The 23,774-nt window shown below is 38.8% G+C and overlaps 1 protein-coding gene across 1 annotated transcript in view; it reads right to left on the reverse strand.

The window, feature by feature from the left end:
* THSD7B (thrombospondin type 1 domain containing 7B) overlaps positions 1–23,774 on the reverse strand; it is a 765,597-nt gene that overhangs the window by 32,048 nt on the left and 709,775 nt on the right. Inside the window, exons 17-19 of the mRNA XM_027132057.1 lie at positions 18,111–18,252; positions 16,591–16,706; positions 14,360–14,477 (exon numbers count right to left, since the gene is read on the reverse strand). Of these exons, the coding sequence (XP_026987858.1) occupies positions 14,360–14,477; positions 16,591–16,706; positions 18,111–18,252 (376 nt within the window). The remainder of the gene's footprint in view (positions 1–14,359; positions 14,478–16,590; positions 16,707–18,110; positions 18,253–23,774) is intronic.

Raw genomic sequence — 23,774 nt, forward strand, 5'->3', positions numbered from 1 at the left:
TCTTCTACTTTAGCCGGCTTAAGTCCAAACTCTGTACTGTTGCCAAATAGACTGATCCCCATAAACACTGGCTGAATGTTAACAAATATTTATCTATTAAGCTTTAAAATAATCCAAGCATCCTGCCTTGGGCTAGGGATATAGTGGTGAAAACGCCAGATGTACCTTCTACCTTCACAGACTTTATATTCCATGCCAGGATTACAAATATTAAACAAAAATAGAGTTGTATCTTCTTTGTTAGGTTCTGAATCAGAAAGTAAGGTAAAAATTGCATATAATCCAAATTACCCTGGAAAATTCCCTAGCAAGGTGCCACCCTGAGGTTCCAATAGTGTCTCTCCGTTAATTCAACATGGCCAATTTTCCTAGATTTTAGGACCAATTTCTTTTTTCACTGAGTACAAGATAAAATTGTTGACTTGTGGGAAGAAGCCATGTTGTTTGAAACACATATGTTCAAATGCTGGTACTCCATTTCCTAATGAAAGGAAATTGGTTAATAAGAATAGCTCAAGAAAGAGTAGGGCTCCCATGTCATCTTATACCCACCCCTAGGCATCAGGTCATAAGCTCATTCAGTGGAAGAGTGGATGGAATTTAAGTGTCTTTGTTTCTCTCTCTTGCTCTCCCTCCTGCTCCCTCTTGTTCTTGGTCCTTTTTTACTGATGAGGTATGATGTGCATATAGTTTCATTACTATTAGCTATCTGTGAATGCATGCCCTTCCATTGGTGTTATAAAGTTAATTATGTAATTGTATCTGTGATAAATGTTAAAGGAAAAACAGAAGGTTCTATGAGAGCATGTTATGGGGATGCCGCCCAGTCTGGGAAGGAATCAGTTGAGCAGTTGAGCTTTAAGCAGAAATCTGAAGGAGCAGAACAGGTTTGAGGGCCTGACAGGCCAGTGTGGCTGGACGGAAAGAGCTAAGAAGAGAATAGGTTGAGGGAATACTGTTAAAGCTATTAAAAGTGGGGTCTTTTAGTTGATGTCAAAGATTCTACATTTACCTCTTAAGAGAAATGGAAAGAGAGTAATGACTTCACTTCTGCATAGAATTCACTTGAAAACCTTGGCTAAGAATTCCCACATGCCCTCAAGTTCAGGGAGAAGTAAGGGTAACTCACACCTTCAGTGAACTAGACCTCTTAGTGACCACCAGAATATTATCATAGATTTGGTGGTAAACTAATTCTCTCTGAGAAGACCCTTTAGGAAAGCTAGGAAGTTCTAGTCATTGGATTCTAAATTCCCTGAGGCCTGGGATTCTGTCCCTAACATGGTACTCCATATATATTAAACACTAATTGAATATTTGTTTAATTCATATTTTTATAAATTGTCTATATGATATTATCTGGTATCTGAAAATGTGTGATGATATATCACCGTAATTATTTGGAAGATACCATGTGGTAAGCAATTTTCTAAATACTTTAAATATACTGACTCACTGAATAATCATAACAACCCCGGAGGAAAATGCTATTATTTTTCCATATTATAGATAACATAGGCTTTGCGAATAACAGAATCTACCCATTCTGCCCCCTGGGCACTGAGGAGAACATATGCTTTGGACAGATGTTCCTTCCCAGCACCACTCAAATCAAATCATACAGGTTGGACGTCACCTTATTCATATGAAACACTGTCCCTGCTTGGTGAACACATGTGGCTCAAGATTTCACATTAATTCTTGTTTCAATACTCTTCAGTTTTATGATAATCTTTATGTTTATTCTCTTGAACTAAGTATCTATTACCCGAATGTCATTATCATTGCACTCTGTTCTCTATCCATCTATGTAAGAATAATGACAATGTAGTATCACTTTTATCACAGCTAAAGAGGTTCTATTTCATTAAAACCAAATAACTTCAAGCTTGTTCTTGAATTGATGGCATGCATCATGGCCATTACTTTAGGACTATTTTATTTATTTCCATTAAAGTGACAGATATTTTCTGCGGGACATCAAGGTGGGGGGAACCTAATGAAGTCAATGGAAAAAAAAAATGATGCCATTACGTTTTGAAATAATGAAGTCTTACAACCACTCATTGAAAGCACATCTATATGATTTCTCTGCCTTTTGCTATCCAAACACCAAGATACGATTTTCAAACGATGCCAGCTTCTATCGAGAAGCATATGATCATTCTACATTTTGAAGTATATTATCATGTTTAATTGGCTAATATTAAAGTTCGTAAGAAAAATATTGCTAACGAAGGCACGAGGGTATAAAAGGTACCTACTGCACCTCAAGTTTCTTTGGGTTACTTGATATCTTTTAATAAGTTCCTTTTTCTAAGTCAGGGGTATTTGGCTGTATAAATTAAATAATCAGAGAAAGTATCCCTTAAATTAGGCACTTTCCCCACAATTCCTGAAGTTGTAAATATAAAATCTAGCTACGTGGAATACAGATGGTATAGAAAAGGAGGCCCACCATTTCCAATGGTCCCTGGAATTCTAAACATCACACTGGATGTAATATTCAACCTTGCACCTATCTCTCGGCAGTAATTATTCTATTATAAAAGGGACCTCTAACGGCAGGAGACTTAAGGAATTGTTTTGTGACAGTGATTTTTCATGAGAGGAGAAAGCAGGGGAGGATGTGGGCAAATGAAAGATATTTAAAGTTATGATCTGATATAGAATATGAGAAAAAGAACATTTTAAAATAGCTGATGAATGGCGCAAAGAAACCTGGACTTGGCATCAAAATTCTCTAGTTGGAAACAGTTCTCTCAGATTAACAGCTAGTAAATGATGTGACTGTATGAAAGTACTTTAACTCCTCTGAGCATAAATTTCCTCTCCTGTAAAATAAAATTAAGTATACGGAGAGTCATTATCTGAGGATAATTCATGCTGGGGAAAATGCCACTTAAAAATGAATGTATTTCAAATAGGAATTCAATTATTTTTAATAAATAATGAAAAATGTCTAAATGGGACTTTTTCTGCAAGTAAAAAGTATGCAAGTGGGTTTATTTTATCTAATATCAACTACCATGCAGGTAATTGCAACTATGCAGTTATTATTAGGACAAAGAATAAATCAACCATTGATATTTTTTACATAATTTTATGATGACCCTATGAAAGTTTTATTCTATTGTGACTGGCTTTTGCAGTTTGATCATAGAATCTTTGTTATTTGAGTCACTTTTCATCAATTTTCTCAAGAGCTCCGCTTAATCTTTGGTGTACAGATTGCTCCATTTTGTGCCCCTTTTTTGTGGGTAAACATTCCATTTGCAGCTAGAGATGGACCAACAAATACCTTGATGCAATGTCAGGGCATGTGCGTTAATCCAGGAGACTCGTTGACTGCGGGACGGCTTTATAAGTGGTCAGTTCAACAGCAGATATTTTGATAGTATGAGGGGTTCTGCTTCCTATAGATCTCACAATTATGCTGATTCAGGTGAAGAATACTGAGATGATGAGGACTCCTTGGACTAATCTCATGTTGCATATGAATTTAAAAATACCCTATATGAACTACCTTAACAACGTAACTAAAATAGAGTAGGTGCTGGCTAAATCTTAATATTTTAATCATTTATTTTGACAACTACTATTTCATATCAATTCCTAGACCTGGCCCTGGAACAAACCTGTAATGGGTATATAAAGCATGCTACTTGTATTCTATTGGACTTTTTCACATTAAATGCACACAGCTACGAAGTCCATAATGATTTAGCCTGGTCCCACCCAACCTCTTACACCCTAGCCTACGCTCCTTTTGCCCTCAGAGTAAGAGTGAAGGTGGCTGCCGTCCACATCCTCATGCTTCCAATCTAAGAATAAGAGAAACTTCTTGGACACTCTCCAAACAACTCTTGTTTGGGTTTACGAATCTATTTGAAACCTGAATTCAATAGTTGATATAGACAATATGTTTAATGGGTAATACCAATGAGCTATAGAAACTGATTCTCTTATTCATCTGCACTTCAGGCTATAAAAGAGAGAAAAGTACTAGATCCAAAATGTTTCCACTTGAATAAAAACCCAGATTACAGTAGGTTAAGTTTGCTAGCAATTCTCTCTGAAACTTTTCCTCCCCTCCCTTTAGGAATATTGGGAACTCATTATAAGCAACAGTGATACTAGGCCTACTGTTAAATTAGCAATAATTTCTGGCATTGAAGGAAAAAGGATTGCACGGTAAGACTTCCAGAAGAAAATAGATAGTGGGGCACACTAGTCGTAACACCCCCCCCCAAAGAAAGGCCAATACTGGTATCTGCATACAGGTTTAAAGCATATTGGACCAGATAACACTCCCATTGAACTCAGCAGCGGTCAGGCTTCACTCTGAGGTTCCACTGACAAAGGGGATGTGGGAAATTTTAAGCAGTAAAAAAAAAAAACAAACCCTCAAACCTCGTTACATAGGGCTTCCCTGGTGGCACAGTGGTTGGGAGTCCGCCTGCCGATGCAGGGGACACGGGTTCGTGCCCCGGTCCGGGAAGATCCCACATGCCGCGGAGTGGCTGGGCCCGTGAGCCATGGCCGCTGAGCCTACGCGTCCGGAGCCTGTGCTCCGCAACGGGAGAGGCCACAGCAGTGAGAGGCCCGTGTACCGCAAAAAAACCCCAAAACAACAAAAAACTCTTTATATGTTTGTCAATGTATACATTCATAAAAAAGAGATGGAGTCAAACACAATGGTTCTCTGTTCTGACCATACACTCAGATCCAGGGAGCCAGTCACCAACACTGTTACAGTGATAGTTGATATCTTTTAATAGGTTCCATTGTAACACTGTTACAGTGTTACAACTACACAATGGTTCTTCCGTGGTCCTGACAGATGCTCATTGAATTAACTGAAAATCATGGTTTTGATAGCTCTGGACAATTTGAATACGACCCAGGCAAGGCACACAATGCAAAGTACGTTTGAATGGGAAATTGGAAAAAGAAATATAAGAATAGAGCAATGACGAACTTACCTGTTTAATCTTAAATAGTTCATTAAATATCTGAGCAATTTATATGAACATACCTATAAACTCCAACGTACCGTAGCCATGTAAATACGAAGACAGTAGTATATGAAGTCACTTTGAGCTTACAGAATGTTATTTGAATATTACTATTACTGGTTTGCTTTCCACCTGGGAACTATTTTTTTTTTAACATGAGTTATATTTTCAAGGCATGTGCGCAACCGTTGGCAGGGAATGGTCTTCCTGAGCTGACATCTGTAAGGGTTGGCCAACCTACACCACAAAGAATGATGTTCAGTGTCACTAACCTCAAGGTGATGATGGTCCTTCCTGATATGCACCAAAAAATTAGGTTACTGAATAAAATGTTTCCACTTTTAAGTATTTGCTACTTTGAATTTACTCTTAAGCCTTTGGTGGCTGCTACCCAGTATTAGTCAGTGGAAAATACTAGCAGATTACAAAATAAATGAAAACAGAAGCAAAGGGATACTAACAACCACCTCGTTAATAGCTGGTCAGGTCAATCTGTTAATCAATTTTCATCACATATGTCTCTGTGGTTAAGGCAATTTATTGTATAATACCTTGTGTCATTATAAAAGTATTCCTCATTATGGAGGGAGGGTCTAAATTAATTGAGTGAATACAATGTTCTAGGATATAGAGACAATATAGCATATTCTTGCTTAGTTCTGTTCCCTTCCTTATCCTGCTTTCTTTGTTTTCTTTCCCCTGAGAGCACCTGTTCTCCCCACCCGCCTCAAATCTATCGCTTCAACAAGAATCCCAGTCTCATTTCCTATGTGATAAACTGAAGCCCAGAGAAATTAAATAATTTTTGCAAAGTCACACAGCTAGAAGGATGGGAACAAAAATTGCTTGTACTCCAAAAGCATCTGCTTTCCCACAAATCTCACCTGGTCCAAGTCAGGTATCAGATGCTATGCTGAGGTCATTAGGCCACTTGAACAAGTTTGAGAAGTACACTTAGGCCTCCCCTCTGCAATAAATGGGTTACCTGTATTCATACAGTTCATATTTTCCTTTAGAAGAAACTACTTACAATTATGGTATTAACACCTTACTCTGTGATAACTCTTTATTTGCTTTGGGGTACTTGTCAGAGTAAATTTCTGAAAGCAGAAGTAAGTTAGATTGTCTATAAAATGCTCAGTTAATTTCATGCAGTTCTTTATGCTGGACATCTGGTTTTTACTTCTCTTAACACACATCATCTGGAATTTTTATCCAAGTTTATTTTTTAAGTGCCAAGTTTGTTGTAAATATACAGCCTGGATTGACATGGATTGGGGATCAAGGTTATTTTCTAATATAACGGAGTGGAGAAAAACTACGATCTCGATCTGCAGCCTCAAGATAGATCTTCAGCATGTGTTTGGCATTACTGAAGATGGAAGGTGCAGTAGTGATTCTGCCTTCAGAGCTACAGTCCATGAGTTTCCCCTACAGAGGGACTCCTTGGCTTGTCTAAAAATGGCTTCAGGCATCCAGACACCTTTCATCATAGAGGACACTCAAGTTAGGCAAGGCAAAGAGTCCATAAGTTTTTCAGAGTAAAATAGATGAGCCCCAGCCATAACCATCTATTTGGGGGTGGGGTTAGCGAAGTAAGGAAGTAACAAGACCACAGTTTTAGAGGTCAAGATAGACCATGGTATCACGGGAGTGAGATAGGTCTTTTAAAGGCAGAAGATTAGGCACCGTTGCCTTTGCTTGGAGATAGAGCTCCAGATTTCTCTGTGACAGTGCGTATGCATTCTAGCTGCTTATTTTCAGTTCTGTTCCCAACAATCACGTTTCAGACCCATTAAGAGGTATCAACACTTGACAGACCACTGTAAGTATACAGCAGAAATACCCCCAATGAGGCTCTCTCCGTGAGATGCAAGATGACAAAGTCACAGAGAGTGATTTTAGCAATCCTGGAGCTATTCTATCAGTCTCACACATTCCCTATCTGGAAGACTGGCTCCCTGCAGCTATATTCCAATTAGATGGAAGAGATAATAATATGCAACACTGCTAATTATGAGACAAGTATACATTTAGGAGGCTTAAAATTCAGAGAGACTTAAAGCCCTCACTGCCCTTTATGTTCCAATCTGAGATCCATTTCCTCTGCTTATTCTTAAATACACCTAAAAATTATGAGAATTTTTATAAAGTGACATAGCACCCAACCCAGGACCAAGCACATAACATGAACATTTACATATACAGTGTCAGATGTAAAGGGGCACAGTGGAGAAAATGGGGCTTAGAAGACACCTGAACTTGGGTTCAAATCTTTCCTCTACAACTGACAAGCTGTGTGACCTTGAACAGGTTACTTAATTGCCTGTCCCCATACCTGTAAAGTTATGCCTATAATTTCAGACTACTCTTGTAAAGAGCTAAAATACTCCTGGTACCAATAATTGTGCCTTTGACCAATAGATATTAAAAAGTAATTATTCTAATATTTCGTCTTTTTACCGATAAAAGATAGTGGAATAAAAGGCTGGCTCAGTCTTACAACTGGCCATTGGAAAAGCCAGCTTTAAAACTGGATATTCTTCTCTAGTCTCTCTTTTTTCCCATTCTACAATTCAGCTGCTTGTTCTCTGTTATAGGAACTAATTACTTGATATAGTCAATAAGTTTGAGCTGTCATAACTATTGGACTGTGTGTGATCAAGGATATGACACTGATCATGTTTTATTCAGACACAAACTGAAGGTTACTGGCTTGCCTTTTAAAATCTTTAAACAAAAAGAGAAAGAAAAAAGCTGGAAAGCACAAACTTGTGGTGCTTTGGAGTTAATACAAAATTATTATTTTCATTACGGACTAGAGTGGACAGAAAAATCATATGCCATCTGTGAAACACAAGAGGCAGGCTGGATTACATAGTATAGAAAAATATTATAAACTCATACACCCTGAATTAAAAAATATGAAAGAAGAACGAATCATAATCTGGGATTAACGACCTTCTTGGAACGTTTTGCTTAAATAATAATTATGAATAATTCATGATATGCTAAATTTAGGGGGTTCTACATTCCACTGAACTGATGAAAATTCAACAGACAAAGATCATGACTAATCCAAATATTAAGCTCTTCTATTACATGCTTTGATCTTTGAAATCTATCTAAAAAGATCCCTTAGTGGAAGTCTAGAATCAGTCTCTCTTTAACGTGAAATAAATTGGATTCAAGCTGTTCTAACCTTGAAATCTTTAACACAATTAGAAAGTATATGCCAAGCATCGGGTGTACATTAAAGAGACAACCCAGACGCTTGGAAATAAAAAAGAGCTCCCTTCAAAGTTTCCCCTCAGATCAATATAGTTCTGTGGGTTTGATGGGGAAGTGTGGCTATGGGGGAAGCATCCAGGACACCCAACTTGCCAGGATTTGCCCGACAGCCCGGTGATGTCCTAAACGGAGACGACGGTGTGCAGTTTGCTCTTGGTAGAGAAGTCAGCGGAGAGCCGCAGGTGCTGAAGTCAGACGCCCCTGCAACTTGCTTGCGCACTTTCATGTGGCTAAATAAACTCTGTCTCCTCTTGTGGTCCCTGCCCCATTGCCGTCACCACTTGGAAAAAAGAAAGCAGCTAGTACAAAAGACAGCTGCGGGCCGCATAGCACAGGGAGATCAACTTGGTGCTTTGTGACCACCTAGAGGGGTGGGATAGGGAGGGTCGGAGGGAGACGCAAGAGGGAAGAGATATGGGGATATGTGTGTGTGTATAGCTGATTCACTTTGTTATACAGCAGAAACTAACACAATAATGTAAAGCAATTATACTCCAATAAAGATGTTAAAAAAAAAGAACAATAAAAGGTGGCAAACTTATATTAATATAAACTGACTATGGAAAGGCCCTAAATAAATATATTCTGAATTGGAAAAATAAAATAAAATAAAGTGATTATTGAAAAAAAATTTAAAAGGACAGCTGCGGGCACACCGTTTTAGAAGAGAAAAGGCGCAGATGTTTTTCAAGGGTAGTTTCCAACCTTTTCGGCGCCAGAGTTTGGTCTCTTTTAAGAAACAAGTTCATCTGTGCCATACATCACTGCATTTGATTATTTGCTGTTTGTCTGTCACTTTTAGCTTGTGCTGCATGAGGATTAAGGCATGATTTAAATGCAGAGTTGTCTCATTTTGGAAACAGTACTATCTGCCAGGGGGCTGGTGATCAGAAAAGAGAGGTGCTGGAAGAGTACTGATAGTTTGAGGGCTGGTAGAATTAGAATAGAATAGAATAGAATAGAGCAGAACAGAACCACAAAGGCTGTCTCAGCAGTGTCCTGACGGTAGCTGCCTAAAAATTCAAGGACTATGTGTCCTATTCTTTGTACTGGTCATTTTATTTATTTTTTTAAAGATGAAGATTGGGCACAAATATAATGTATAAATAGTCCTTTTTATAGTTTTGTTTGTAGGTTCTGATATAGAGCCTTGAATGCAACAGGTAGTCAAAAAATGCCTGTGAGATTGAACCCTGAGAAGCCTAGGAAAGAAAACGCCAGTTACAAGAACTACGGCACCTTGTCATTCAATTCTGACATAAATATCACCTCCTCAGTGGCCTCTCTTCCCACATCCCTCACTCCCCTGCAAGACACTTGTTATTGTCCATCACATAACTTGTTTTTTGTTTCGACACAGCACTCATCAGTGTCTGTTACTTTTGTGTGTATTCACTTGTCTACTTGCCGTCTCCCTGTCTTGTCATCACCATCTAGTTTCCTACTAGAATGTTAGTTTTATGAAGTCAGGGGACTTTGTTTCCCTGGGATCTTATCCTTTCTATACATGGTGTATCCTCAGCTCCTGGGAGAATGCCTGGCTTTGGGGAAACTTCCAGTGAGTATTTGTGAAATATACGAGTAGACGTCTCTACAGCCCTGACTTAAGAATAGAAGTCAAAATAGCAGGATGACCATATAATGTATTTTCTGCACTGCCACTTTTGACAATGAAAGAGTGCACCAATAGGTGTCAGGATAAGGATAATAGATGTAAGCTTTATAAATCCTGGTTCAATATATAAAGGAAAAATGGAATACATATACATTTAGATTCCTGGAAGGTTTGCCAGGAGTATCAGGATTATGGAATATTTTTTAAAAGGCATTATTACATCTTAATTCAGGAGATCAAGGCATCTAAAGGTCAAGAAAGGATTCTCAAGAACGTACCCTAGCAGACCCTTAGAAGCTAGCTAGAAGTGACTTATAACTAGTGCTATATTTATGTGCCAATGGAAACTATCAAATGACTTCCAAGTGCTTTACACAATTCGATTTCTCTAGGTAGTTAACATCCCTTCTTTAGTCCTTCTGTGCCTTAGGTCACACGATGACTTTCCTTAGGAAATTTTCCATCGTTTGTCTTTATTATTCTAAGGATTAGAAAAGGTGAATTTAAGTTCAAACTCTAATTGCCTAGAAATCTCTAATAGTGGGATTCAGATTTGGAAAGTAATTTTCCTTGTTTGTTTTTGTTTTTCAAGTAGACTAACGAGGTCTCATGAGTCCACAGCACTAACAGAACTGCTTGAAAAATTAAAGTCATATTTTATAATACTAAACTTACAATTGGGGGGTCTTAGTTTCAAAGGTAGTGTATTAGCATAACATGGAGATCTGTTACGTTTCACTGACTTTGTACAGTGGCAGAATTAGGATATTTGGGGCAAAAATAATGATAAACAGATCTTCTGTCTCCTTGCATTGAACACATTTTTGAGTAATGATACTAGACTTGTGAGTTTAATTAGAGAGAGAGGAAAATAGCCCCTGGCAGGCGTTGGCTGCCTTTGGGCTTACGATCCAGTCTGCAAGCTTTTCCCCTTCAAACTTTCCCCTATAGTCCAGAACCACCTGGGCAGTGACAAACGTTAACTGAGATTTCCCCCATGTGCCAGGTACTGTGCTTCATGGGAACTAGAGGGGTTCACCCATGAAGAACCCAAACAAGGTCATTGATTCCTTAGACAGACAGATATTAAAATTGATTCAGGGACTTCCCTGGTGGTCCAGTGGGTAAGACTCCACACTCCCAATCCCCGGTTGGGGAAGTAGATACTTGCATGCATGCCGCAACAAAGATCCCGTGTGCCGCAACTATGACCCGGTGCAGACTAAATAAATAAATAAATAAATAAATAAATATTTTTTAAAAAATGCCATTTGAAACATTGTAAATGTTCATTGTAATATATCTATATTGACATGATGACAAAATAAAAATTATAAAAAATTGGTTCTATTTATACATAATTTAAGTATTAGAAGGTGATAGTGGGGGTGATGGTGAGATATTCCACGGGAGGCAAGGAATCAAGGTGGAAGGAAGCATACACTCAAGATCGTGACTGAAATATACTATATCACAGCAGAGAGATCCAACATGATAGTGGAGGGTGATGGGGATAGAGAGGCGGGCATGCGGGAGATCCTGCAGGTCCTTGTGGACCATGCTCACAATACAGGACTTCATCCCTTCTCTACTTTTCCATGCTACCCTTTACGGCTGTTCTCATAGCCGTAGGAGAGTCACACCTCCTAGCAGAGGCCCATGAGGACAAGACTGCAGTGCTTCTGGCTGTGGGATAACCAGGGTAGCTCACGCTGGACAGGGAAGCAACCAGTTATTCACATCACTAATGCAAATAACACCTCTAGTTTAATGAACTCATCTACATGTAATATTACCTATTTGTTTACTGTGTACTGTCCCTCAACTAGATTGTAAGCATCATGAGAAGAGGGAAATTGTCTTCCCGCCCCCCTCACTGCTTCATGTCTAACACATTGTACTATGACTGGCACATTAGTATTTGTTTAATGGATAAATGACTCTTAAGTCAATAGGAAAACAACTGTTCGGATTTGCATTTTCAAAATATTACTTAGGCTGTGATTTTAATGTATGGACTTTGAGTGGGGTAAAAGGACGAGATGTGAGAGTGGACCATGAGAGGAACTGAGTCTATGGGAAAATCTTTACAAGACCCTAGGGAGTCTCTGATAACACTCTTTCCTACTGGTGCATAGGAAGGTGGAGATGGAAATTAACACATAATAAACACCAATGCTGTGTCAGGTACTGTGCTACACGCCTACATACACTTCATAGCATTTAATTCTCAAACCCCAAACAAAGCCTCTAACATGTGCATGAATTCCATTCTAGAGATGAAGAAGCTGAGACTCAGAGTAAGTCATTTGCCTAAAGAGCTGCAATTTGAAACTCGATTTACCCAACTTTAAAGTTGATGCCCAGCTGGAAACTATACATGCTGCCCAATCAGAATATTTGAGAAACTAATATAGGTCAATCAATCACTGAAATCTTGGTCCTAAGATTTGCCATTTGGTTTCCTGAGGTGCTTTGCAGGCTCTCGATTGTGCAGGAAATGGCATGCTGTTATTTCTGGACATTGTGATTCCCAGATTTTCCTTTTGAGTGATGCTCTCTGTGGAAATAAATTTCAGCTTCCTTAGCTGTGTTTTTCTAAGGCATATCCTGAGTACTGTTGTCAGCTCTGCCCTCTCCAGGATCTTAGAGTTGACTTCGCAGGTGAGCCCCTTTTCCTGCTACATCCTGCGTTTGCTCCTCAGACAATCCCAACTAAGGCAGAGAATTAGCGATAGCCCCAGTATGCTCATTTGTGAATAGCTTAGAAATGAGCCCATATCCTAGTTCCAGTGGTCCAGTCACAGAGCTTCTAAAAACCTCCTTCCAAATATCTTTGTTTGGTGATCAGATCCAGGTCTTTTAACCCCTTTCCCCATCAGATTCCATGATTCCTCCAACGTGCAATTCTTCTTCCCTCTTCCTCCCCTACTTAATGACTAACCATATAGCAGGATTTTCCCTAGGTCCCTATTCCAAATTTCTGACATTTACCTTGTGATAAACTGTAACTCTTTTTCAGGATGAGAACCCTATCCTGAACCACAGCTCTGTGCTTGCCTGTTATGCTCTCCTTGTTCTCTTTACATGGACACATGTTTTGGTCCCTACTTTAGCCTGACGGCTGGAGTGCCATCTATGGCTGCCATTTGCCTAGCTCGCGAGTATCAGCTGAATTCCTTGCCATTGTTCATTATTTACCCAGGAATTTATAGTATTAATAGCTATCTGTTCAGCAAAGATTTATACTCCCTTTCCTCCACAGGAACTGTTTCCTCCATAACACTGTTGCTAAGAAGCGACTCGCCATCCAGAAACTACATTTCCTACTCTGCTGTCTTGCACTGAGCTGGAGAAGTGCAACCAAATTTTATCTGATGGAATATAGATAGTAGAGATATACGCAACTTCCAATCTGGTCCATAAAAACCTCCACAGGACGAGCTGGATAGCACCCTCCAGAGAAACTTGATTATGTTTAAGCGGTAAGGCCTCCATCAAGCTGTGTCCATGGTTGACTTCGTGAAGCAGAAACTACCCCTTCCTTTATGGGAGTGAAAAATTAGTTTCTAACCTATGATAGGAAGCCACTGTGACTGGGGGGGTTTACCTGATACAGGAACTAATTTTACTTATAGGATACATCTTCTTCTAAAAGCCACAGAGGCTAACATTTTTTGAATTGGTTGAACTTAGGACCTTTAAAATAAACACCATCCCATGGGGTCAGTGGCCCCTCTGGGGTCTGTTACTGTTACTAGGCCAGTTCTTCACCCTCTGCCTCATTATAAAGGACTGATACTACTCAGCCAGAAAAAAAAGAACGAAATAATGCCATTTGCAGCAACGTGGATGCAACTAGAGATTATCATGCTAAGTGAAGTAAGTCAGACAGAGAAAGACAAATACCATCTGGAATCTAAAATATGGCACAAATGAACCTATCTATGAAACAGAAACAGACTCACAGACATAGAGAACAGACTTGTGGTTGGTTGCCAAGGGGGAAGGGTGTGAGGGAGGGAAGGTCTGGGAGTTTGGGATGAGCAGATGTAAACTAATATATAGGAAGGATAAACAACAGGTCCTACTGTGTAGCATGAGGAACTATAGGCAATATCCTGTGATAAACCATAATGGAAAAGAATATTTAAAAAAAAGAACGTCTACTATGTGTATAACTGAGTCACTTTGCTGACAGCAGAGACTGGCACAGTATTATAAATCTACTATACTTCAACAACAAAAAAGAAACATTAAAAAATAAAAAAGGACTGATAGGAGGCCAGGCTCGTTCCCTCTGCTCCCCTGGGTCAGCCTCATGTGATGTCCAGCTTGGCCAACATGCCTTATCCCGTATGTCAAGCTATGGCATACGGAGAGATACTTAAAGACTAAATTGTTTTGTGGGAACCAACACAGGGAAGCCACATACCTCCATGGCCACAAGTCTGTGAGCACTCTGTCCAAGCCGTCCACCCCGAGAGCTGACAGTTGACCATGCATTCCACCAGGCAGTGAAGGCTCATCCTCTGAGGCTTCTCCAAGTTATGCTGCAGATGGGAGGGAAATGTGATTGTACTGAAGAATTCACAGCAACATCCAATCAAATCACTATCCTTTTATGGGATAATAATCTTTATTCTATGAGAATAATCTTTCTACATTTTTGTGGGGAAAAATATCCTGGCTTGTAGAAACTGATGGCAAGCCTAGAAAATGATGGTCCTTACTTCACGAAATAGAAACTTGTCAGCCCCAATTTTTTTTTGATAAAATCCTCAACTTTAGAAGTAGATTGGCAGTTAAGGTACCGGGAAAGCAGTTATGTGACACAGAGATCTGTCCTGTCACTCAGCCAGCAAGGAACCAGGAGGATGCCTCACTGTTAAATCTAGGCTCCTTGCCCTCTAGATGGGCCAACAGTACATAGCTCAAATTAATAGCTACCTAGGCTAAAATAATAAATAGAAAAAGAATAAAACTCAAATCTACAAACCATCTAAAGTTTGTAAAAAAAAAAAGACCAATTAGCTAAAAACAATCATGGTCTTAATCAAGGGAAAAGTTGATGATACTGCTTCTTTTCCTCTTATCCTCTCTGAAATCCACATCTAGGCAAAATTACACATTTTCTAATGGCCAAGGTAGAAGAGGTCTTAGTGAAAGAATAAATCATCCAAGAAACACAGAAAGAATAATAAAAAAGTTCTGTTTTAGGAATCACACACTGTGTGATTGGGGAAAATGCTAACATTCAATACAAGTTAAATATTAGCAATGTCCACACTGAGATAAAATTAATGATTATAGCATGCTTACTTGCTAAGTGGGCAAAATAGAAATGACCACATGGGATCTATGACCCATTTGAGATATATAGGTATTCTAGTTAGGTTAATTTGGGACTTTAACGTTCTTTAAATATTTGCTGGATATATGGGAATTTAGAGAGCAGAAAAACTGATTTTTCTATTAATGAATAGTTTATATCGCTCTTTGTATCAAAAGGAAAGATTTATTATGTACACTAAATGTAAGATTTTCACTTATTTGGAGTTGTTGTAGATTGGTGATTTATTTGTCTTGAAGCAGACAACATCTTGAGAGGGAGATGAAATTAAACAAAATGTTAAAATAAATCACTGACACTTGGTAGATGGAACTCTGCCCTGTATTAGCCAGTCTCAGCATTTCATGAAATGGGATGTTCAATTTCAGATGGTCTAGTCTCAGGGCTGGTGTTGGTCCATGGTGATACTGTTGGTTTAAAGAGATGTTATGGCAGTACTTAACAAGGCTGAATCAGGATCGGTGAGGAGGGTTTTGTTCTGATTTTAATTTCCACTTGTGGACTCTTCTTACTTAAGGAGAAATGGGACAACTTCTATTTTGCTGGTTTCCGTGGAAACCTGAGCTAACTGGCCCCACCTATTTCCAATTATTCCAAAGACTGTTTTAGTGATTCTTATAATGGGACAGCATATGGTCATCTTTATTTCTATTAAACTGCCCCCATCGTGCATTTCACTTATACGTTGGGAAGGAAACGCCAACTTTCTTGGAATAGGTTTGATTATAGTTTTTGTCCAAACTCCACATATTTTGTCATTGGGAAAAAAAGGGAGCAATAAAATTACAAAAATTCAAAAGCCACTAATTTGAAACTTGGTAGGCAGGCATTTTGACTTACCTTGCAAAGAAAAATGCAACTGCGCTAATTACCTAGCAATCATTTGCTCAGCAAATTAGCAAAGTATTCTAATAGCAAGTGTCAGTATTCATCTTATATGCAAGGAACAGTGTTTCCTATTTAGGCAAATGAATCACCCGCCCGATACAAAGAGTCATATTTAAATATTAGAGTCACCTGATGTCAATAGTTTGTTGGCAAATAAGTTCTTTAAAATAATGGAAAAAACTATATTTTTAATGAATCTATTTCCCCAATGCAAAATGACCTTTCCTGGTCATTTTAACTAAGTTCAAACTAGTGAGATATAACTGTATGGTACTAGTACCTCTACTCTAACTGAACCTAAGCTGTGATGAGAAGAAATCAGACTGTCATTTATATCAAGCATTGTGGAGGTTGCAGACCAATATTCAAAAAAATAAACAAACAAACAAAGCCATGGGTGCGGGATACAAGTATACACAACTCACCTGCTCGCACTGGTCCACACTAACAGGCTTGCCATCACTGCGCACACAGCTCAGAAGGCGGGTCCTGACGCCTTGCCCACAGGTCGCATTTTCACTCAGCTGGCACGTGCTCCACTCTACAGGCACAGGGTCACCACACTGAGTTTCAAAGTTATGACCATGTGAGCAAAATACAACACACCTTTGATTCTCTGCATTGGTGGAGGAGAGTGTGCACAGAATCCTAAAACCACTTTCAAGTGGCTTCTAAAAGCATCCTGCAATTCTTTTATTGAAAAACAATCAATCAGATCACCAAATAACAAAGTGAGCTACCTTCCTAAGTTTGGTTTCTTGAGGTCAAAAGCCAAGTAATTTTTAGAAACCATCTCATAGTTGGCTGAGGTAGGAAAAGAGAAACACTAAGCACAAGGGCAAGGAAAACCAGTTTGGAATCATCTATTTGCTGGGGATAACTGAGAGAGGAAAACAACACCACCACCAACAACCAGAAATGATGCTAGTCTTTGATGTAAACTTGAAGATGTTTTCAAGGAATAAACATAATTTTCTAAATCATTTGGTATATTTGGTACATTGGAGCCAAGAGAGGTACCCCAGAAGGGAAAGGGGGCAAGGTATATGCACTATTTCAGGAACTCTCATTTTAAGAAAATTATTCTCTCATGAGAGAAGCTTTTGTCATTTTGGCTAACTGTATTACAAACTGGACACCAGGAGTTAGAATAAACCATCCCATGACTAATTCTTTCAAAAAAATCTTATTTTGTTGTTGTGGGTAGAAAAAAACAAGATCCTAGATCATATACAGTAAGAACCTATCTAAGGAGATTTTTCATATTTGGTAGATGATCTAAGAGTTTAATAGGAAGAGCAAAGCCATATATAGTAAAATCAGCATTTTAAAGACATGCTCTTCCAGTAAAAGGAAATTTTACTGTATTTCTCAAAAATTATTATGAAAACTAATGATCTGAAGGACCTTTAACTAAAGAAAAAGGGAACATACGCCAGGTCAATGTTTACCTATAGAGACAATCAGACAGCCCCATAGAATTCCCTAGAAGGTTCTCTACACGAGAAATCTCGGGAGTGCCGCTGTGTCCTCCGTGGGGAATTAGTTTCAGGAAAAGGCTATTGTTTTGCCTCTGCAGGCATGTGGCCATTTGGTCATCAGTACTGAATTCTATGCTGAGACAACCGCTTCCACATTTCGTGGCATTCTGTGTGTCTGCCGCTCCAGGGAATGGCAGGGAGCAGATCAGCGTGACTACACAGTCCTTTGGTATCAGACACTGAGCCCTGTGGTGCCCAAGAGAAACCTGAGCTGTGTCTGAATGAGGCTGTGGTGATTTTCAGTGCCTCTAAAACATCCCTATCCAGTCAGGTCCCCCAGTCATCCTTCGTGAGCCCCACAGAGCAAGTACACCACAAGCTTGAATTTCTTGAAATAACAAAAGCCATGGACCAGCTCCATTCTATGACAGCTTGGTTCCTTGCTTCGTGGTTTTCAACCGTACCTGTTAGATTGTACTGGAACTGGAAGCAATTTTCGTTGAGGAGGCAGGGCCGCACCTGTGAGTCTTCAGCGCACGTCCTTGAGCTCAGTGACGGCCTCAGCAGATGGCGGGTTCTTCTCTGCGTTGTGTGTGGATCACACGACTGTGAAAATCAAAGAGCAGGCAGAGTTAGAAAGGACCCCGTGTTTGTTGATAAATTCTATGTGCTTATCTGTATACACGGAGACACACGTACAGCAGCCACAGGGTAGAGACTGTTGAGAGTATGAAACAGAATATTTAGAAAATAAAACCATTATGGGATTCAATGTAAATAGTTTTGGGGGTTTTCACCTGACAGCTCTTTCTTGTTCTACATTACGATGAAGCCTACATTTCTATCTCCCATGTATAGTTAGGCACATGAGACTATTTTCATCCATTAAACACTCTCTATTCTAAAATTCGTCTGCCATGTAGCAAGAGACGCATGCATTTTGATGTTTCAATGAATGAAGAAAAGGAAGATAATGTCCCTTGTGCCCTCAGAGAGTCTAGCCCAATAGAAATAATCACACAGAACATTTTAATGAGAAAATCATTTAAAAAAAACAGAGAGAGGGAATTATGAAATCAATATTGCCAATGTACCAAAACTTTTCTCTTATTTGGGAGGACCTCTGATCCCCAGAAGATGAGCCACTGCATGCTGTTGCCATTTCAGCAAAATAAATGTACAAATATGAACTTCAAAGATCTCCTGCAAAGATCAAAATCTACCCAGGGGTCTCACATGTCCTCTTATAGCCTCAACTCATATGACATTCTTGAGCCAGGTAAAGCTACCTGCTACCTGTCATCCATCTGCTCTACTCACAGAGGACCTTCAGAAGTTCCCCCCTACTGGAATAATCTCCTTTCACGTGTCCTAAAGCCTATACTTCTTCTTCTTGAGAACACTAACCGAGGCTTCATCGTTGACAGTCTTTCTCTTAAGAATGACAGATCCTTCTCTTCCTTCCTAAGCAACCCATGCTGAAGAGCACAGGCTTTGATTCTAAACATATACATATATGTTCCACCTGCCCTTATGTGATCATTCTTTGTTTCTTTATTACTCTGTCTCCTTTTCTTTATAAACTCTTTGAAGGCATGATGGATCATGATTTCTACTTCCCATATCACTCCCTGAAAATCTTGGTATACATTTTACCCACAGTGGTTGTTCAATAAACACCATTAAATATGGTCACGACAACGTAATTCCAGACCCAGAAACCTCGGGCACATAGATGTTTAAGCCACAGGAAAAAGAAAAGTCTCTGAAGTGATGTCATCAAATCATCATTTCCATATTTGGGATGTTTTGTTTATTTTTTATTCCTTTACCTTTTCAGATATTGTAGCAAGAACAACCTGTAAACTTAATCTTGGCTGTTAATCAAAATGATAATGTTGGATGGCACTGAAATATGCAGAAAAATGCCACGAAAGTCTCTTCTAATTTTAAATGTTTAGAGCCATTGAAACACATTTACTATCCATGTGGCTTTATAGTTGAATCGTCTGTCAATACTTTTAAAGTCATTTTATGTTTTAATTGTATCAGATTGTCTCTAGATGATCAAGAAGAGCCATTGAAATCAGGTAATTATTCTGCATTATCTGAAAAGGAATCCCATGCTAAATGCTTACAAATAATTTCTTATTAGTTCACCAATTTGTTCTCATGGGAAGGAATAATAACTTAAATGATTTACCAATGAAAGAAAATGAAAGTATCTTAAAAGATACTCCTGATTAGTGTTCCACTACTTTTCTACCTTATTAAAATCAATTAATGTTTGAACCAAAGGAGCGTGTGTAAGAATTATGAACCTGTTTAGCCTAAACCGTCAAATAAAGCAAAAGAGAAAATAACACACACAAACATGAACACACAATTGAAATTACTATGTAACCTTGAACAATTCACTTACATATTCTGTATCTTAGTTCTTCATCTAGACCTGGGTGAGAAAGGGGTTTGAAGAAGACAGGGGCATAATTTGATAGTCTTTAAGAATACCTTCCCTCAGACCTCATATGCGTATCAGTCTCTAGTCCGCTGGATATGCTTTTAAGATGATACCCTCTCTCTGCCTGTCATTCATAGCCATGTAGACTTTAATGATCACTTTCTAGAAATTAATATATTGAAAACCAACACTGCAGCTAACCGTCTTACTAACGCTACCTACCCAGAGAAACAGGCAAAGAAGAGGTGCAGATGACTGAAATCCACAAACACAATCCAACCTAATCTCAGGTGATATTTGTACATTCCACCTTTTAAAATTGCCCTTATGCTGCTAACAAGTCATAGATTGACTTAGTGTGTCTCCTCACTCCTTTCTCTTCATTAGCTATTTATTGGAAGTTCATAAGGTAATGAATAGGTCACTAGGGAGATGAGGGTGGGCTAAGAAAAAAAGAATGACAGAGGAGGCTTACACCCAGATGATTTCTTTATTGGATCAAGACTCTTCAGATATAAACTGGGATCTTTTCTCCCCTACAGTATTTATACAAAGACACACTGTCAACTTCCTGAATAGAGAAGTGAGAAACTGATGTGTTGATAACTAACTGAAAGTCAACTTTGGACCAGTCTCATTATAAAGGACAAAGTTATATAGCTAAAGTTTATTTGCTAGGGAAGGAGATGACCAATAAGAACCAGTAGAATCTGGTACATAAGCCCTTTTATGAGACTAGATTTTTGAACTCTGAAAACCAGCACTTACCTTAAAGTTCAATCCTTCATTACGACATTGTGCCTTCACACCTTTTGTTCTCTCTAGCAACAAGGCCTTTACCCCTGGACCTGACCTAAATCTTTGTATTCATCTGTCAAAATTAAATCAGATATTCCCTCTGAGAGCCTCCACTTACTTCCCTGCACTCTTATAAATGGAATCACCACGTGTAGTAAACATTTCCACTGCACTAGTATTGATATGTGTGTATTCCTTCCCATGGGCTATTTGGAGAGCATGTGTCTCAATTTTCTTGGACACTGAGAGCCTTGTCCTGTGTCTGACATACAGTATATAAATAATAAATATTTGGTGGTGTAGGATAATTTGGTTCTTTCTGGGCGACAAGACCGGATTTTTGTAAGCTGCCATTAGCAGACAAAAGGTCAACCCTCGACTATGATCACACTGTCTAAATGTAAGGGTTCCCCATAGGTCTGTATGTCTGATAAAATGAGAATATAATATTTTCTCTCTTTCCCATACTTTTTCTATAAAATCCAAATGGTATTTCCCAGAATTACAGTCTATCATTAAACTAATAAATTATATCAGTAAATGAGTTTTTAATTTACCCATATAAAATAACAATTTAGATGATTTATCTTCAATAAATCCAACTAAGAATGTATAATTTGATACTTTTCTCACAACACTGAACTATTAACAATGACAGTTTAATAAAACCTGGCATAAATCCAGGTACCTGTGAATTGAAGTCGCTCTGTAAATTTCTTGTCTTGAGATAAGCATGACTCCCTAAGGCCTGGCCTTGTCAGCGCCCATCAGATATTGAAACCCAAGGCCTTTACTCTGTTACAGGGTATCTCTGATAATTCTGAGAGTGTCTCTCCCTCATTTAGCCAATTAGCCCTATTGTCAGTCAGTAGTTCTGCTTTCTGTCTTTCTTGAGGCAAAATAAATAAAAAAATAAATAAATAAACATTGTGATGCTTTGTAAGGAAATTTTTGAATGAAACTAAACCCTGATTCTCAAAGGTTGATACGAGAAAACCTCTAGGATAGAAAAATTGCCTGAAGAATGTTACTCATGCCTCTCTTGTTTAAAATACTTCTCAGAGATTCTGAGAAACCCATTACAGGCATGAAAAATAAACGTTCTTTGTATATCATAATGCAACAAAGAGAGCAAAGTCAAAACCATACAGACTATATGCTCAGTAAAATGAAGTGACAAGTTGTCTCCACAAACCTCAAACTATGAACAGGTGGGGACCAATGACTGAAGTTACGGAACTGTGTGAAATCAGCATCCAGCAGGAGAAAGAAGAAGGTAAAAATGGGGCATCTGACATACCCAAGAATACCAAATTGGAAGACTAAACCTGGGAGTAGGAGATTTTTACATTCTCCAAAAGCAGGTGACTATAAGGGATCCGTGGAGAGATCAGTAGGTGATTATCAGTTTGGGCAAAGTTTCTCCTTACAGTAGTACTTCCACAAGGAAATGAGAAAGGATGAAAGAATTGGAAGGTTGCCATTTTGTGTTTCCTAAATGATAAAGAGTTTAGGCTTTGACCATCAATGATAGCCAAGCACATAAAAAGGGATAACCACACCTCGCGTGCCTCCTGAAAAACAGCACATCTTCTATGGAGGAGTCTTGCCAAAGACCCGAATCTGATTAACTCTCTGCATCCAACTTCCAATTTATGGGAAATTCCAGGACAGGTGAACATGTTAAACTTCACCACGGGGATGCAATTTAAGAGACAGACTGGGAAATTCAATAGGAAAGGTGACCTGTTTCCTTACCAATAGATTGCTGGAAGAAAAAAAAGAAAGAAATGGAAGAAGCTAGATTAAAAGAGATTTAAAGACATACATAAAAACAAGCTTGAACTTAATGGCTAGCCCACACAGATTACAGATCTAAAGAAAAAGTAAGAAAAAAGATTATCATAGAAGTCTGTGCAGAGTTGCCTTCTGAGGGAAGTGAGGAGGTTATAAGCTATGAAGCTTTTTGTACGTCACTGGCAAGTTTCTATCTCCTAACCTGGGTGGCTACTTCAAGAGTGTTTACCTGATCATTAAACTGTGCAATTTGTTTTACATGGTTTTCTGTATTTGTGTTAAAATTAATATTTTAAAACATTTAAAAAAGTTATCTCTCCTATCATCCTTGGAAAATTTAGGTTTCTTTTCATTATGGGATTTGATAGTCTTCTGATAGCAGTCTTTCCCGAAGTATGTCGTTTTCTACAGTGTGTCAACAGGCGCTGAGAGACAAGAGTTTCACAGTCAAACGCATTTAGGAAATACTGAGCTAAATAGTGCTAAACAAGGATCTTTGTAATAGATCTTTACTATGTTTTTACAGAGTCTTCTATTAAGGCATCAAAATCTGTTCTCTCCTCTCTTCCAGGGCACGGGAGTAGACCATATATCCCAGCCTTCCTTGCAGGTGGGTGTGACCAGGTAACTGAGTTCTGACAAATGAAAGGTAAGTAGGAGGCTATGTGTGACACCCCACCTCTCACCCTAAAACCTCCCACATGCTTTCCTCTGTGCTCTTCACCCTCTCGAGGGATCTGGAACGGTGATAACTGGAATGGCTTTGAAAGCCAAGCCTGAAGATGGCAGACGCTCCATTAGCCTGGATCCCAGGATGACTGTGTGGGGCAGAGTGTCCTATCCCTACCATGAAATCCCACCTGGGACTGTTTGCTGGGAGATAAATAAAATTTTATTCCATTTCAACAGGTACAATTTGGGGTTGTTTTTGCAAGTAATCTATTATTATACTATATATTGTGATTCTCTCAGAGTCTCAAACTTTTATGTATCCATTTAGCATTCCACATAACACATTTTGGGAAGCATGGACTTGCAGATTTTAAGATATAAATGAACAGGAAATTCTTCA

This window comes from Aethalodelphis obliquidens, unplaced genomic scaffold, assembly GCF_003676395.1.
Source record: "Aethalodelphis obliquidens isolate GAN/ISIS:26980383/991018 unplaced genomic scaffold, ASM367639v1 scaffold2, whole genome shotgun sequence".
NCBI classification, from domain to species: Eukaryota; Metazoa; Chordata; class Mammalia; order Artiodactyla; family Delphinidae; genus Aethalodelphis; species Aethalodelphis obliquidens.